Genomic DNA, 14,567 nt, shown 5'->3' on the forward strand with positions numbered 1-14,567 from the left:
ATGTGCTGAATGCAGACACTCTGCAACGTCACCCAGAGCACTGCGAAACGTCACCAGTGCCTAACTGAAATTACCCGTGTGCATGGAATTTGAGGACTGTGGTTATCTTTATGGCCATTGACAAGGCCCTGCAGGAGTTAAAACATGGCTGAAGGCCCTCTTGTAACATTTCACCGGGACGGCCACTTGCCTCCTCATTAGAGCGTAGTCTCCTGTCACACAGCTCTTCCAATAATATCTCGCAAAAGACAGCCTCTCCCTCTATGCTCACTCGGGTGGGTAACAGTTCCTCCTGATGAGCCTACGAGCATGTCACCTGACTTTGTTGCTCCCTGCCTCTGAATTCCATTCTGTGCAGTACATAAATCAACAGTGGGATGCCGAGTGATGGAAAAGGCACCTTTTTTTAAAAAAAAACCTATTCCCCTCACCCCACACAGGCCTCTTTAAACACTTCCAGGACTCGAAGGCACTTAAATCTGAAAAAAGTTTGAAAATTCTGACACCCAGTGCTCTCAGATTTTTTTTAAAACAACTCTCTAATAGCTAAAAAGCTCCATCCGGCTGAATCCAGGCTTCATTAGCCCGTAAATTGCTCCGAGCAGCACTCACCGCTCCATAGATTTACACTCACGCACAAACTTTTGTGCGGCAACTTCCTTGAACGGTGAACCGAAAACAGGCCAGCGCGAACCTAGGACCTGTGTTAGGGGCTAAAGATCGATCTCGCCCCTCAACCAATCAGATGGCAGCATCCTTGACAAGCCGCGAAGAGTCAAAACCAGGAAGCGTAAACTACAACGGTAAAATCAATTGTAAAAAGTTAGAAAAAGCAAAATAAAGAGAAAACTCAAATTAAAAGACAGATAAGAGACAGAAAGGAAAATTAAATTAAAAAAATTTAATTTTTTTTCTTAGTTGTCCAACAGCTATTAAAATCGCAATGAATGGGACCCCACCTTTTAAAAATTGAATTTTCAGACTTACTACACTGTTAAACCTTAGTTTGGACCTGATGTAACTAAAAGGTACCTGTTTTGTGGCGAGACTAGTTCGTTTCCAGCTGGGAAATGCAGCAAGTTGGCGCTGGTCCATTGATTGCAGCCACAAGGTCCCTTTAACACGTAGCTGACACCTCACCTGTGAGCCAGGAAGAACAAGTTCCAGATTTCCGCGTTTGACTGTCCACGTGCGGTCACCGGAACTTGCTCTTTGACTTTGCCACAAATAATGGCGAGCGCCGTGAGGCTCACTGTCATTTTAAAAGCAATTGCCAGCCCTATAATTATGCGCAAAATTTGAATGGCAGCAGGACAGGCTCCTAGCATAGTTCAGAGCAGCCCCAAGTTTTTCAAGTGTATTTTAGTGGGTACTTACCACGTTCCAGCAGCAAGTTCACACTCCTCCATTGATTTCAACGGACAGCCAGTCGGCGAGCTGTCGAAGCTCCCACATCACCGGGCAAATCAGGAAGAGCAAGTTCCGGATTTCCGCATTTGACTGCGCACGTGCGGTCGCCGGAACTTGTTCTTGGATTTCGCCACGAGTAACGGAGAGTGCCGTTAGGCTCACCGTTCTTATAAAAGCAATTTCCGAGCCATTAGAGCGGCAACCTAGCAGTGCTCGCTGCTCATTAGATTTAAATTCGCCACGTTCTTTTTGGCAACTTCCTTTAACTGCGAGTTTTAAAAAAATCAGCATTTTTTCCCGGGCTGAGAGAGTGGTGAAAGGAGCGCTAAGGTCCCTCAACCAATCAGCTTGAAGCAAGCCACGCTATGAGAACCAGGAAGTGCAGTTCATTCACAAACTAACAACCCAGATAGACCTGATAAAAAAAGTATAAAATGACAGAAAGCAAAATAAAGAGGGTAAGATTAAAAGACTCAGATAAAAGACAAAGAAAAAGTTTAAACAAAAATGTTTAATTTTTTAAATTAGAATTTTTTTAAAATGTCCAAAAACTATTAAAATCAGGAGTAATGAGACTCCACATTTTAAAAAGTTAATTTTTAGTGCCAGAGAGGTTGTTTGGCAGTCATTAATACTTACCAGGCTGTTAAAACTTAGCTTAGATCTAAAACTCAGCATACCTGTTTTGTGGCAAGACTAGTTCGTTTCCAGCTGGGAAATACAGCAAGTTGGCGCTGGTTCATTGATTGCAGCCACGAGGTCCCTTTAACGCAAAGCAGTCAGATCACCGGCGAGCCAGGAAGAGCAAGTGCCAGATTTCCGCGTTTGACAGCGCACGTGCGGTCAGTGGAACTTGCTCTTTGATTTTGCCACAAATAACGGTGAGCGCTGTTAGGCTCACCGTCATTTTAAAAGCAATTTCACCGGAAATCTTTGTATGCCATTGAGTTCAGAATACTGCAAAGTCACCCTTGATCTTTTCCTCGTTAGCATGTGTGAGGACGGATATGTTACAAGCATGCATTACTGTTAGGGAAGGCATCCTGTTTTATGTCACAAGCCAATAATGCCAGTTGAGATATCTCCTCCCCCTAATCCATATTAGTGCCACTTGGTAGCAAGTGTGCCAGTGCCACCCCTATTCCATACACATTTGCATTTAATACAGATGGGCACCTTAAAGAAAGATTTGCATTCATATAGCGCCTCGTCTGAGAAACGTCCCAAAGAACTTCACATGGAACGAATTACTTTGAAGTGCAGTGACTGTTTTGTAGGTAAACTCTCGATTATTCATAGAACTGCCGACAATGCTTGTTGCTTATGTTCAGAGAATGCGACACAACTGGGAAATTATACTGGCTGCATACAAAACAGACATTGAGCAAATCAAATCTGAACAGAGGTTAATAGCACCATTGAGTTGATTAGTTCAAACCAGTATTACACTGTAACATTATACTGGTGAAAACACAGCCAGCAATTTATAAAAAATGCTTTTGATCATACTAGCTCTGTACCTTTGAAGGACACACAAAAAATGATTTTATTAAAACCTTTGGACAAGAGTTCACCACATGGGAGACATACGAACAACAGTTTAATTATCCCCCGTCTTGTTACTGGGAGCAAGCACAATTTAAAAATAATCAGAAGATATCATTTAGTGCAGCAGCACCCCAAAAAGAGGGTCATTTCTACTTCAATGTCCCCATTCAATAATGCATCTTACTCCTCCCTCCCCTCATTAATTTTGTTTCTCGGCCTGAATTCTGTTACACAAAAGGGGGCAGGGGTGGGTGGGGGAAGAACGTGCCATGAACATTTCTGGTGAAGTGACCACTGGATTTTTGTTATTCCTGCTACATGAAGGAACTCTGAACAATGATCAGGCCTCTTGACGTGGCGAACCCCATAAGTTCAGATCAAGCACGTAACTACAGACGCAGTGCACAGACAATAATCTGAAATCACGTAGTGTAACAGCGAATACCCAATGCAGTCCACTGAATAGTACATTTATTCCATACCGCTTTCTCTTTCTTAGGAATGAAACTTTTAAAAACATTCCCTCCATTTCTAATAAAACCAACAATGTGAAAGGCAGCATGAGGACAAGGACCAGCGTTGGGCGATGACGTCCCATTGTGTGTGACCTTTGGTCTCTTTAGGATATGAGCCTGTATTATCTGACAATTACTTGGCATGGATATCTTATGTGGGTATGGAATAATGACTCTCCCAAAATCCTTGGCAGCATACAATAGTTATTCCTATAAATCCAGTTCCAAATCTTCCAGCTCCTCCTCCAGCACCTGCCGGCGGCTCAGCTTTTCTAGCTGCTCTTTCGTTGCCTGTTTAATCTCCCCAGAGTCTAGTTTTTGCTGCAGTTCATCGATCTGGCGCAGTTTCTTTTTGAGATTTTTTACCTTCTTTGCCTTCTCTGCTCCATCTTGGTCCCCTTGCAGCGCAGCCTGCGAGTTCTGACTGCCGCCACCAATGGTGGTTTTCTGCAACGTTTGGCTCAGCTCATCGGCCTCTGCAGTGCCGTCATTTTCCTGCTGCTGTTTGCGCTTCTCTTTGCGCTTGAGGTTGCGTTTAGCTGATTTGGATAACCCAGCCAGGTCTCCGTCCTGCTTTGACTGTTGCTGCTTGCTTTTGGTGGATTCCTCTGGGTTAAGGCCTGGAGGCAGGTCTGGTTTGCTTTTGAAAAACTTCACATACTTGTTCTCGTACCTGCACACAACAAATACAGATAATAACAGGCCTTGCGAAGTGTGATACACTTAGACTGCGTTATAACAAAACAGTTTATTTTTTCAGATTTTCTCCCCTCCTCTCCAGATACTGCTGACTCTTGCTGGGCTCCATTTCCACGGGCACCAGCCACCCTCCAGTACCTCACTCAAGTGACCATTCTTTTGTGTGAACCTAGACAGTGAGCCAACCATAAATGCCATTGCAGCCAAACCCAATCGTGCCCTCATCTGATACCAAAGCATATCACTGCCATATCAAGTCCAAGACCCACAGTTTTTGAAGCACAGTCATACTCTTAAAGTGACTGGTCCATAGGTCTAATAACTGTCAGGGACAAAGTCTATAAGCCATTTTGTGCGTCAAAAATCACCCTCCCCTTACAAGCTGCTGCATGTTCCAGTTAACATGCTGACAGAGGAGCTCTCCCACTCAAATAAATACTGGATCAGGCATGGCTGTGATACTATCAGCTGAATGACCTACTCACTCATTGTCAAGAATGACACTTAAAGAATGGCCACGTGGATGAGACGCCATGAGGCTGGATGGCACCCGATGAACTGTACCCCATGCAAATCAGAGCCTATAAGAAGAGGTGGGAGGAAAAAAAAAAGAGATGGAGGAAGAAAGGGATTCCATTTATAGGCATGAATCCAGTCTCCAGTTGGTGTGCAGTGGTTGTTGTATCAGTTTACAGTACATCCACTCCTACACAGGGAACATGGAAAAGGATTTATAAGTTACTTCACATCAGGCTGCATAACAACAGGGTGCAGCCAGAAACAACTGTCACAAGGCGAGGTGCCTCTCAAAGTTGTCTCTGGTGGTTGGTGGGAGCACAGAGAGAGTTGGAAAAATTGTATTCGATGGCAACAAAATTCCTGCTTCCCTCATGCAGAAAAAGGAATGATAACCTTTGCTGAGGGCAGTTATAATAGTCTGACCGTATTCCTGGAGACAACCGTGGTAAGAAACTCCTCTCATAAAAGGCTGCTCACAGCAGAACCATGATGATCAGACTCAATTCTACAATTTCCAATAATTGGGGAGCTTTTGAAATATTTACTTTATCTAGTAAGTTTTGAGACATTCTTTTGAGTTCCCCCCCCCCCCGCCCATTGAAAGCAATGAGCAAGAACAGCAAAACTTTTCCACTAACTTTCCTTCCTCAGAGAAATTGCTAGTTTACTTAGTTACAAAAAAAAATGCAGCCATTTATGCACCAGCCTTGAGGTGGCGAAGTGTAAATAAGCCACTTTGTTGCTTCCCTTTTTAGCCATGTCACCCAAAACAGTGAAAATTAGTAGAAAGCAACCTCCAGGGTCAATTTGGTAAGACATCTGCCCTTATTACAGTTGTCTGGCAGTTTGCAGGAAACCCCAAACTAAGACTGCCATAAGACAGTAACTTTCTACTCAGTTTTCACTGCTTTGCATGATTATAGGCTGAAAAAGGGAAGCAGTAAAAGATCTTGTTTACACTGTGCTATCTAAAGACTGGTGCCCAAATAGCAAAGCTTCTTCCCTACGAGCAAGTTGTTATTGAGAATTACTGATTTAGAGGCATTAGATTAAGATTCTTTTGGTTTGTATAAGTTTTGCATCACTCTTAACAACCTTTTGTAGTTATGGGGTTATACTTTTCTATCTTGGCAAATTAAAATGAAAGAGACGACATGAGTAAAGACTGGCAGTTGGTCAGTAAAAAAGTGCAAACGGATTATTTTTCTGTGTTTAGCGCCGCCCTGAGCAGTCTTGCGCCTCCAAAATTGGATTCACGTTGGCATAACGTTCAAAGAGACAGATCTCTGCTGGTCAAGACCATTAATGATGAACTTGTTCAGCATTCGACAGCTGCAGTGTCAAATCAAAAAGTGAGCATTTTGCACCAAGTCAGACTAGGTGTTAATTAGCTGAACAAACATTTCAAAGTATCACCATAGCAGTGATAGAAATGAACAAAGCCAAGCAAGGTGAGGGGTTGATTGACCCTCCTAAATGAAACACATCCTGGCTTGGCCCTTTTTTTAAAACCTGTTTTATTTAGCGTCTAAATCGTGCAGTTACTTTTGCGCATGCAATTTCACAAGTTTCGGGGGTGGGGAAGGGGAGGGGAAAAGGAATATTAAAGCATATTGATAGCATTTTCTTTTAACATTGAGAAACCTAGGTAAAACAGTATAACATTATCAAGGTTGAAAAGAATGAGAGAAGATGGATTTATCAAGCAGTGATGGTTAGGTGATACCACGTATGGATTTTAAAAGATTGTAGATTAAGTATACACAGCTCCTACAGTTTCAGTTTACTAGCATACCTTAGGTCACAGTGAAACTACAGGAAAAACGTATGAACTGAACTTTCCATCCCAGCATGAAGTTTTACAGCACCGATATTCAGGTTGTGCTTATTGGAGGCCAGTAAAAAGATGGAAGATGCAATGACACAGGGAACAAATAAAAAAAAATTAAAATGGAAACAAGAAAGAAAAAACAAACCTCAAGCTACAATGTTAAAAATGACAAGTGGTCTCAGAATTCCAAAGGAACTGCACTTGTAGGTGGCACAGTCAACGTAACGTTACATGACAAATAGGAAACAATCGACATATAATGTTACATGACAGCCCAAATGGTACCTTAAGTGAATCCTCAAACTAAGCAGAAAAAGCGTCAGGACAGAAAATGGAGGCAGAAGCCTGCTTTTATTGGAAAAGAAAGCGAACAGCCACAGACAGGATGAATTTAGCCAAGATACACCCCAATCCCTGCTGGGCACGTTTTTGGCCTCTACCTGCCTCCCCCCCTGTTAAGTGAGTTTTCACCACCCCCTTTCCCCGAGCAAGTATGCAGTATCAATTCTGCCCCCCCCCCCATACTTATCTGAATGGCCCTAGTTCAGCAACTCTCTCTCTCTACTCCACCTGCTCCATTACCCCCACCTCCCTTTATTTGCCATCTCCCCTTTTTCCACCCTCCAACTCGTCTCCTCCTCTATGGTTCGATTATCCCCGATCTTCCAACCCTGCTTGATTTGCAAAATTCAACTTCGTCTTGACTATTCCATCTACAACCATAGGATAGGTGAGTAATTTTTATTTTAAAAACAGCAGAGAGGTAAATCAGTTCAAACAGAAACGGTCATGCTTTCAGGAATAGTCACATTTCTAGTTACAAATGTAACCTTTGGGAAGGATATGCATAGTTACAAAGCTATGCTTTGTAATGAACTGCATTTCTTGCTAACCCTGACGACATCCAACATCAACGCAAGCTAACTGGCTTTATTAGAATTCAAAATATCTCATGCTTTCACAATGGAGAGTGTTAATTCAATGTCACTTTTTGAAATAGCTTTTAATAACAGTTTTAACACAAGGTGCACGTTGAACAAACGCTTTTAGCAAGATCTCCTACGAAAGTGAGTAGAATGGGAGTGTGGGTTGACGGTGATCCAGCAATACTCAGGAAACTTGACTTTCATTGGGTGCCAAATATGATTATGTTTTCCTATAAAGAGAAGCCTTAACATTTGCATTGTGCCAAAATCATTATTCAAACTACTTTGCGCAGTGAGCGAGCGTTGGGATCAGAAGGAGTGCATTATTCATCACGAGGGAGCAGTAAACACTTGTATCCGATTCCTTTTACAACGCAGCAGGTATGTCTCTGGAAATGCAATGCCTGTTGAGTAAAACAGCATTTTCTCAATTTTCGCTTTGCCATTTTGCACAAAAATTGCGCACTCCACAGCTGGATCAAAGGCCTTCTGACATTTATATCAATTCAGTGGTTCGTTAATGCCAAGAAATATTAGCTGATCCTTACAGGTGCATCCTGATTGGGATTTCATTCTCCTCAGGAATAAAAAAAAATCAACCATTTGTGGGAAATGCACATTTCAAAACTGTGCCTGCAGTGTGTGTGTATGTATAATAAATAGTGTTTTTTTAAAGCTCCCTGATGGTCTTGTGGGCAAAGCCACCATTTGCTGTCTTAAGCCACACAAACCAGGTCCCAGGTTTGATTGTTTGGGGGGGGAAAAAAGAGGGGACAAAGTCAGCCATTCCTGATCGCTATCCAGTCTCATCTACCGGGAAGTCCACATGTGGATACGAGGTGAAGGTCAGAATTGGGCTCAGTGGGTGCACTATGCCCAGCCAAATAGTCTAACGACATATTATCTAGGCTCACACATGGAGAATGGGTACTTGGAATAGGGAACCTCAGCAAGAATCAGTGCTTTCAGGAGGAGGAGGGGGCGGGGGAGAAAGAAGAGGGAAAATTGAAGAGGAAAACAACTACTTTCTCCTCTCCTTTGCTTGGTCTCCACATCTTAACTGTGGCTAAGAGGGTATGTGAGCAACCCGCCTGCAAGCCTTCATCAATGCTATTCTGCATCTTGTCAAGAGAAATGGCCCAGGGTAACTCCTTTCCTCTTGGGAATCAGCTGGCCTCAAACCCTCTCCATAGTAACAGTTGAGATCAGGCAGTCTCTGCAAACCCATACCCTGTTAGTTCCTAGCACTCCAATGCAAAGTCCTTTAAATCCCTCTTTATTTAAACACTGCCAAATATTCAGATTTCCCACAATGATCACCTCATTGGGTGGCTGCTAAAAATTATAGTACCTAAACATTACATTCGGGACACTTCAATAATAAAGCAAATGTGTCAAAATTTGAACGCAAGAAACAGTAAGACAAGGCCATTGCTCTATATGCCAGCTCTGCTGGTCAGACTTGTATCTGATTTGTACAGCAGCACTCCACTAATTTCAGCTGAAGGGTTGGGGCTTCTACAGCATCAACATCCTTCCATTCCTTCAACTGGTACTGAAGTTGAGGTTTGGGTGTCTCCTAATTAGCACCCAAAACTAATCTTTTGTACGTGGCTAATGTACACTAAGCTGGTGATCATATCATTAGGTTTAGAATAGTTATGGAAAAGGACAAGGAACAATCAAGCGTAAAAATACTTAACTGGAGGAGGGCTAATTTCAGTGAGTTATAAAGGGCTCTTGCCCAGGTGGATTGGAATCAAAAATTGGTGGGCAAAACAGTAATTGAACAATGGGAGGCCTTCAAGGAGCAGATGGTTCGGGTACAGAGTAGACACATTCCCACAAGGGGGAAAATGAAGGGCACCCAAAGCTAGAGCGCCCTGGGTGACTAAAGATATAGAGATTAAAATGAAACAGAAAAAGGCTTATGACAAATGTAAGGTTCACAATACAGTAGAGAACCAAGCTGAATACATAAAGTACAGACGAGATCTAAAAAAAGGACTACGAGGGGCAAAGGGAGTATAAGAATAGATTTGTCTTTTATAAACATTTAATTAGTAAAAGGGTAGTCAAAGGAAGGGTGGGACCGATTAGGGAACAAAAAAAAAATCTTCTTGTGGAGGCAGAGGGCATGGCGAAGGTACTAAAGGAGGAGGTAGTAGCCATATTGGATAGGATAAAAATAGATAAAAAGGTACTTAAAAGGTTAGCAGTACTTAAAGCAGAAAAGTCACCCAGTCCAGATAGGATGCAGCCTAGGTTACTGAGGGAAGTAAGGGTAGAAATTGCAGAGGCTCTGGCCACAATCTTCCAATCCTCCTTAGATATGGGAACGGTGCCAGAGGACTGTAAATGTTACACCCCTGTTCAATAATCCACGACAAAATTAATTGCCACTCGGAAAAGTATGGGCTAATAAACGAAAGTCAGTACGGATTTGTTAAAGGCAAATCGTGTTTGACTAACTTGATTGAGTTCTTTGATGAAATAACGGAGAAGGTTGATGAAGGTAGTGTGGTTAATGTTGTGTATATGGACTTTCAAAAGGCATTTGATAAAGTACCACATAATAGATTTGTTAGCAAAATTAAAGGCCATGGGATTTAAGGGACAGTGGCAGCATGGATACAGAATTGGCTAAGGGACAGACAGCAGAGAGTAGTGGTGAACGATTGTTTTCCAGACTCGAGCGAAGTATAGAGTGATGTTCCCCAGGAGTCAGTATTAGGACCACTGCTCTTCTTGATCTATATTAAATCACCCGGACTTGGGTGTCGAGGGTATAATTTCAAAGTTTGCAGATGACACGAAACTCTGAAATGTGGTAAACAACGTAGAGGATAGTTACAGACTTCAGGAGGACATAGACAGAGTGGTGAAAAGGGCAGACACATGGTAGATGAAATTTAACGCAGAGAAGTGCAAAGTGATACATTTTGGTAGGAAGAATGAGGAGAGGCAATATAAACTAAATGGTACAATTTTAAAGGGGGTGCAGGAAAAGAGGTGCCTGGGGGTTTACATACACAAATCTTTGAAGGTGGCAGGACAAGTTGAGAAGGCTGTTAGAAAAGCATACGAGATCCTGGGCTTTATTAATAGAGGCAGAGAGTACCTAAGCAGGGAAGTTATGCTAAACCTTTATAAAACACTGATTAGGCCCCAGCTGGAGTATTGTGTTCAATTCTGGGCACCACACTTTAGGAAGGATGTCAAGAGGGTGCAGAAGAGATTTACTAGAATGGTACCAGGGTTGAGGGACTTGAGTTATGTGGAGAGACTGGAGAAGCTGGGGTTGTTCTCTTTAGAGCAGAGAAGGTTAAGGGGAGATCTGATAAAGGTGTTCAAAATCTTGAACGGTTTGACAGAGTAAATAAGGAGAAACTGTTTCCAGTGGCAGAAGGGTCAGTAACCAGAGCGCACAGATTTAAGGTGATCGACAAAAGAGCCAGAGGTGACATGAGGAAACTTTTTTTTTAAAAATATAAACACAGCAAATTATGATCTGGAATGCACTGCCTGAAAGGGTGGTGGAAGCAGATTCAATAAAAACTTTCAAAAGGGAATTGGATAAATACTTGAGCAAAAAATTTTACATCGTTATGGGGAAGAGCAAGGGAGTGAGGCGAATTGGATAACTGTACCAAAGAGCTGGCACAGGCACGATGGGCTGAATGGCCTCCTTGTGATGTAACATTCTATAATACACTGAGACCCGAATTGGTAAGTGCACATAGGCTGAAGAAAATGCGTTCTATTTCAAATATGTCCTCTAACAAACGACTTTTATTATCTGTAATGTAATCAGATAGGGGGAAGTTCTCAACGATGAAAATATTTCTCCCCCTCTTCAGACACTTAATATGGTCATCCTTTTATCCTTAATAAAGATACCACTACACAATTGAGAACACACAGCTAAGACACAGTCCTGCTGCATCTCATACAGAATCACTTTAAAACACAAAGAGCTGCCTTCTCCAAAAGATTTGGTTAAACAGTGGAAGTCAAATAGCAACAACACACTTGCAGATGTATGGTGGTGGGCAACTGAGGACAGAGTGATCATCTTGCAGGTTCAACCAGCTGTCACTCCCTTCCGTCACCCAGTCATTGACCAGGACAAAGCCCGTGTTTCATTGCCGGTTAGAATTTAACTATAAATGATATGGGCAGATGCGATGCAAATAGAAAAAGTCCGAATTTTTTAAAGCTGAAACACTCCCAGTACTTTTATAGGTTTAACGGTCAGTAAAGTGACCAATGGCACCCTGTCGATGAAGGGAGCAGGCGCTAAGGGCATTGTGAGTGGCAGTTGATAGAACAGGCACTACAAATAGATAATGGGTTGGAAGTGTGCACCCTCCCTAATCTTTTCACATAATAGAAAGTTAGAAACAATTTAGCTTTTCAAAGATTCAGCTTCTATAAAATGTTACTTACACTGGCACCTCCTCCTGAGGTACATATCCTTCCCTCACGCGCCTTGGTTTCCGCCAGGTCCCATCAGGACGCTGTGATGCAGGAATATATTTCCCTACAGTGAGGGGAAAAAAAGTTTAAAATATATACATGGTTTGGTGTTTACTGTGATTTGAAAAGGGGATCCTATATATAAAAATATAGAAGAGACTACTTAAAGGAATACTATAGGATAAATCCTGTAGCCTTATCTTCAAATGATCACCAGAAAAGTAATAGCCCCATAAATCTCATTAGAATTAATGATTTGGTACATACCCAACATAAAAAACATGCTTTTTAAAAAAAAAAGTACATCAAGACAGATCTTCAGTCATCCTCAGCTCCCACCTGCCCTGGAGCTCCACTGCAGTCAGTGGAGTAGGCAGAATATCAGAAACCAAGACTCAGTAAAAAATAAAATCAGGTTTCAGCACTTAGTCTCAAACAAAGCCAGCAAGCCTGACTGAGGCACCAGCTATACTTTAGTAAATGTTTCCTCTTTATAAATAAAAAAGATAGGAATACAGTTCCATAGGCAACAGTAGCCTTCAAATGCCTCAACTAAGCAGCCACTCCATGCGCGAGCCTAGAGATTGATAATTCAATGCCAGGCAATACAGCCACAAACCCAGATCTTGTATGGCTCCATACTACACAATGCCATGTAGTGAGTGCTATGTTTTGTTGTGTAAATGTTATGTTTTTCTTAGCAATTTACTAATGCCTCATTGTTCTGTCTAAATTTCACAAGTACCTTCATTGGTTGACAGAAGGGACTGGAAACCAGCTTCCAGGCCTCTAACAGCACCTCTCATCAGTCTGCACAAGAGAGTAGCTTATGGTGACCACCCACCAATTTTGTCTCCGTTTGAGGAAGCTCCTGGCTTTCATTCAACATCTCCCTACGCTGGCCGAGATCAGGACCCATCAAATGGGGAACAGGGGCAAAAGCACATCCCACTAATCAATCAGTGGTACCCACCCATGCCATTTCAGTTACAGATCTGCAGAAGTTTACATTTTAAATTTTAAATGTTCAATTTTAATAGAATAAAAAAAATTTAAGATATTAAAAAGGTGAAGCTGGGACAAAACTTTTTGGTTCAGTCTTCTCATATTTAGACATTTCATATCAAGACTTCTGAAGTGAGAAACTTTTTACTCTCTCTCACTTTTCATGTCTATTATCATACGTAAGATTTAATGAATGAGTTTATATTGTTAAAAAAATGCATTTTAGTAAAGACATTTTTAAGTTATTAAAAAAAAGTTTTGTCAGGGTAATAATGTTTGAGTGCTAAGAATGAGTTCAACACCACATTATAAACCTAGGTAGCCTGATTAACACACATCTTAAAGCTTCAACTGAACTATTTTTTTGATGAATTCAAGTTCGGGTAGTTTGCAATCCAGTGATATTGTTTGTTTTTTTGCATTAGGCCGCAAAACACCGCCTGGGACTTTCCTAACTCTTCTCGCCCGCAGCTGGTTCGGGTAAAGCTCACGTGAGCGTGACCTGGGGGCGGAAGGCGGGGAAATTATATTTTTAAAAATAGCCGAGAAAGTAGCGTTGAGTATTAAAGGCGATCACCATCGCAAGTCGCCTTCAAGAGACCCGCCGGCGACGCTGGGAAACGTTTCGCTGCAATTCGCGACTGTTGTACCGAAATGGGAGCGGGAAAGAACCGCACTCACCCGTCTCATAGTGAGCCGCCATGATGTACGCGCCGGAAGTTGCGCCGCTCACCTACCTTGAGGGAGACTAAATCAACGCACTGAGAGAAAGACCAGCGGCCTGCAGAGAACGATCGCCATTCCCTCAAATTATCGAGTTCTGCCAGCGAATCTCTTCCCCCACCACCCCCCCCATTTTCTCCCTTGCCTGAAGGGGGTTGACCTGAGTTCGACGATCCTTCCACAGGCCCCGACCAAAGTCTCACTCATTCTTAAGCTTAGAAAAGTGACCTACTTTGACGCATGTCATTCTTTCACTAATAAACACGTATTTCGATGGCTTTTTAAAACTGAAAGACTCTGTTTTACTAACTATAAAAGATATGGAATACCCTACCAGAAACGGCGGTGGAAGCAGCCTCCATAACAGCTATTTAAAGGGGCGATTTTTAATTGAACCAATAGGGTGACACTGGGTGTGGCCCAGTGTCACCAGCACAAGAACCAGCTCGACAAGTGCTTCCTCCACAAATAAAACATTAATCGTTCAAAATAAACTGAAAGTTCCATTCAAAGTAGAAATATCTTTAAATCATGATGTTATTTTCAATGTCTATTATACAACATCGACAGCGACTTGCATTTATATAGCGCCTTTAACGTAGTAAAACGTCCCAAGGCGTTTCACAGCAGCAATTATCAAACAAAATTTGACACCGAGCCACATGAGGAGATATTAGGACAGGTGACCAAAAGCTTGGTCAAAGAGGTAGGTTTTAAGGAGCGTCTTAAAGGAGGAGAGAGAGGTGGAGAGGTTTAGGGAGGGAATTCCAGAGCTTAGGGCCTAGGCAGCTGAAGGCACGGCCGCCAATGGTGGAGTGATTAAAATCAGGGCTGCGCAAGAGGCCAGAATTGGAAGATTGCAGAGATCTCAGAGGGTTCTAGGGCTGGAGGAGGTTACAGAGATAGGGAGGG

At 42.3% G+C, this 14,567-nt stretch overlaps 1 protein-coding gene across 3 annotated transcripts in view; it reads right to left on the reverse strand.

Moving 5' to 3' along the window:
* LOC137307229 (partner of Y14 and mago-like) overlaps nt 1-14,071 on the reverse strand; it is a 155,343-nt gene extending 141,272 nt beyond the window's left edge. Inside the window, exons 1-3 of one of the 3 annotated variants that reach the window (XM_067976655.1) lie at nt 13,990-14,071; nt 11,898-11,991; nt 2,928-4,146 (exon numbers count right to left, since the gene is read on the reverse strand). In XM_067976655.1, the coding sequence (XP_067832756.1) occupies nt 3,684-4,146; nt 11,898-11,991; nt 13,990-14,017 (585 nt within the window). In that variant the 5' untranslated portion in view covers nt 14,018-14,071 and the 3' untranslated portion in view covers nt 2,928-3,683. The other 2 variants (XM_067976656.1, XM_067976654.1) reach the window with 2 other exon arrangements.
* Between the last annotated feature and the right edge of the window lie 496 nt (nt 14,072-14,567).

Source organism: Heptranchias perlo, chromosome X, assembly GCF_035084215.1.
Source record: "Heptranchias perlo isolate sHepPer1 chromosome X, sHepPer1.hap1, whole genome shotgun sequence".
NCBI classification, from domain to species: domain Eukaryota; kingdom Metazoa; phylum Chordata; class Chondrichthyes; order Hexanchiformes; family Hexanchidae; genus Heptranchias; species Heptranchias perlo.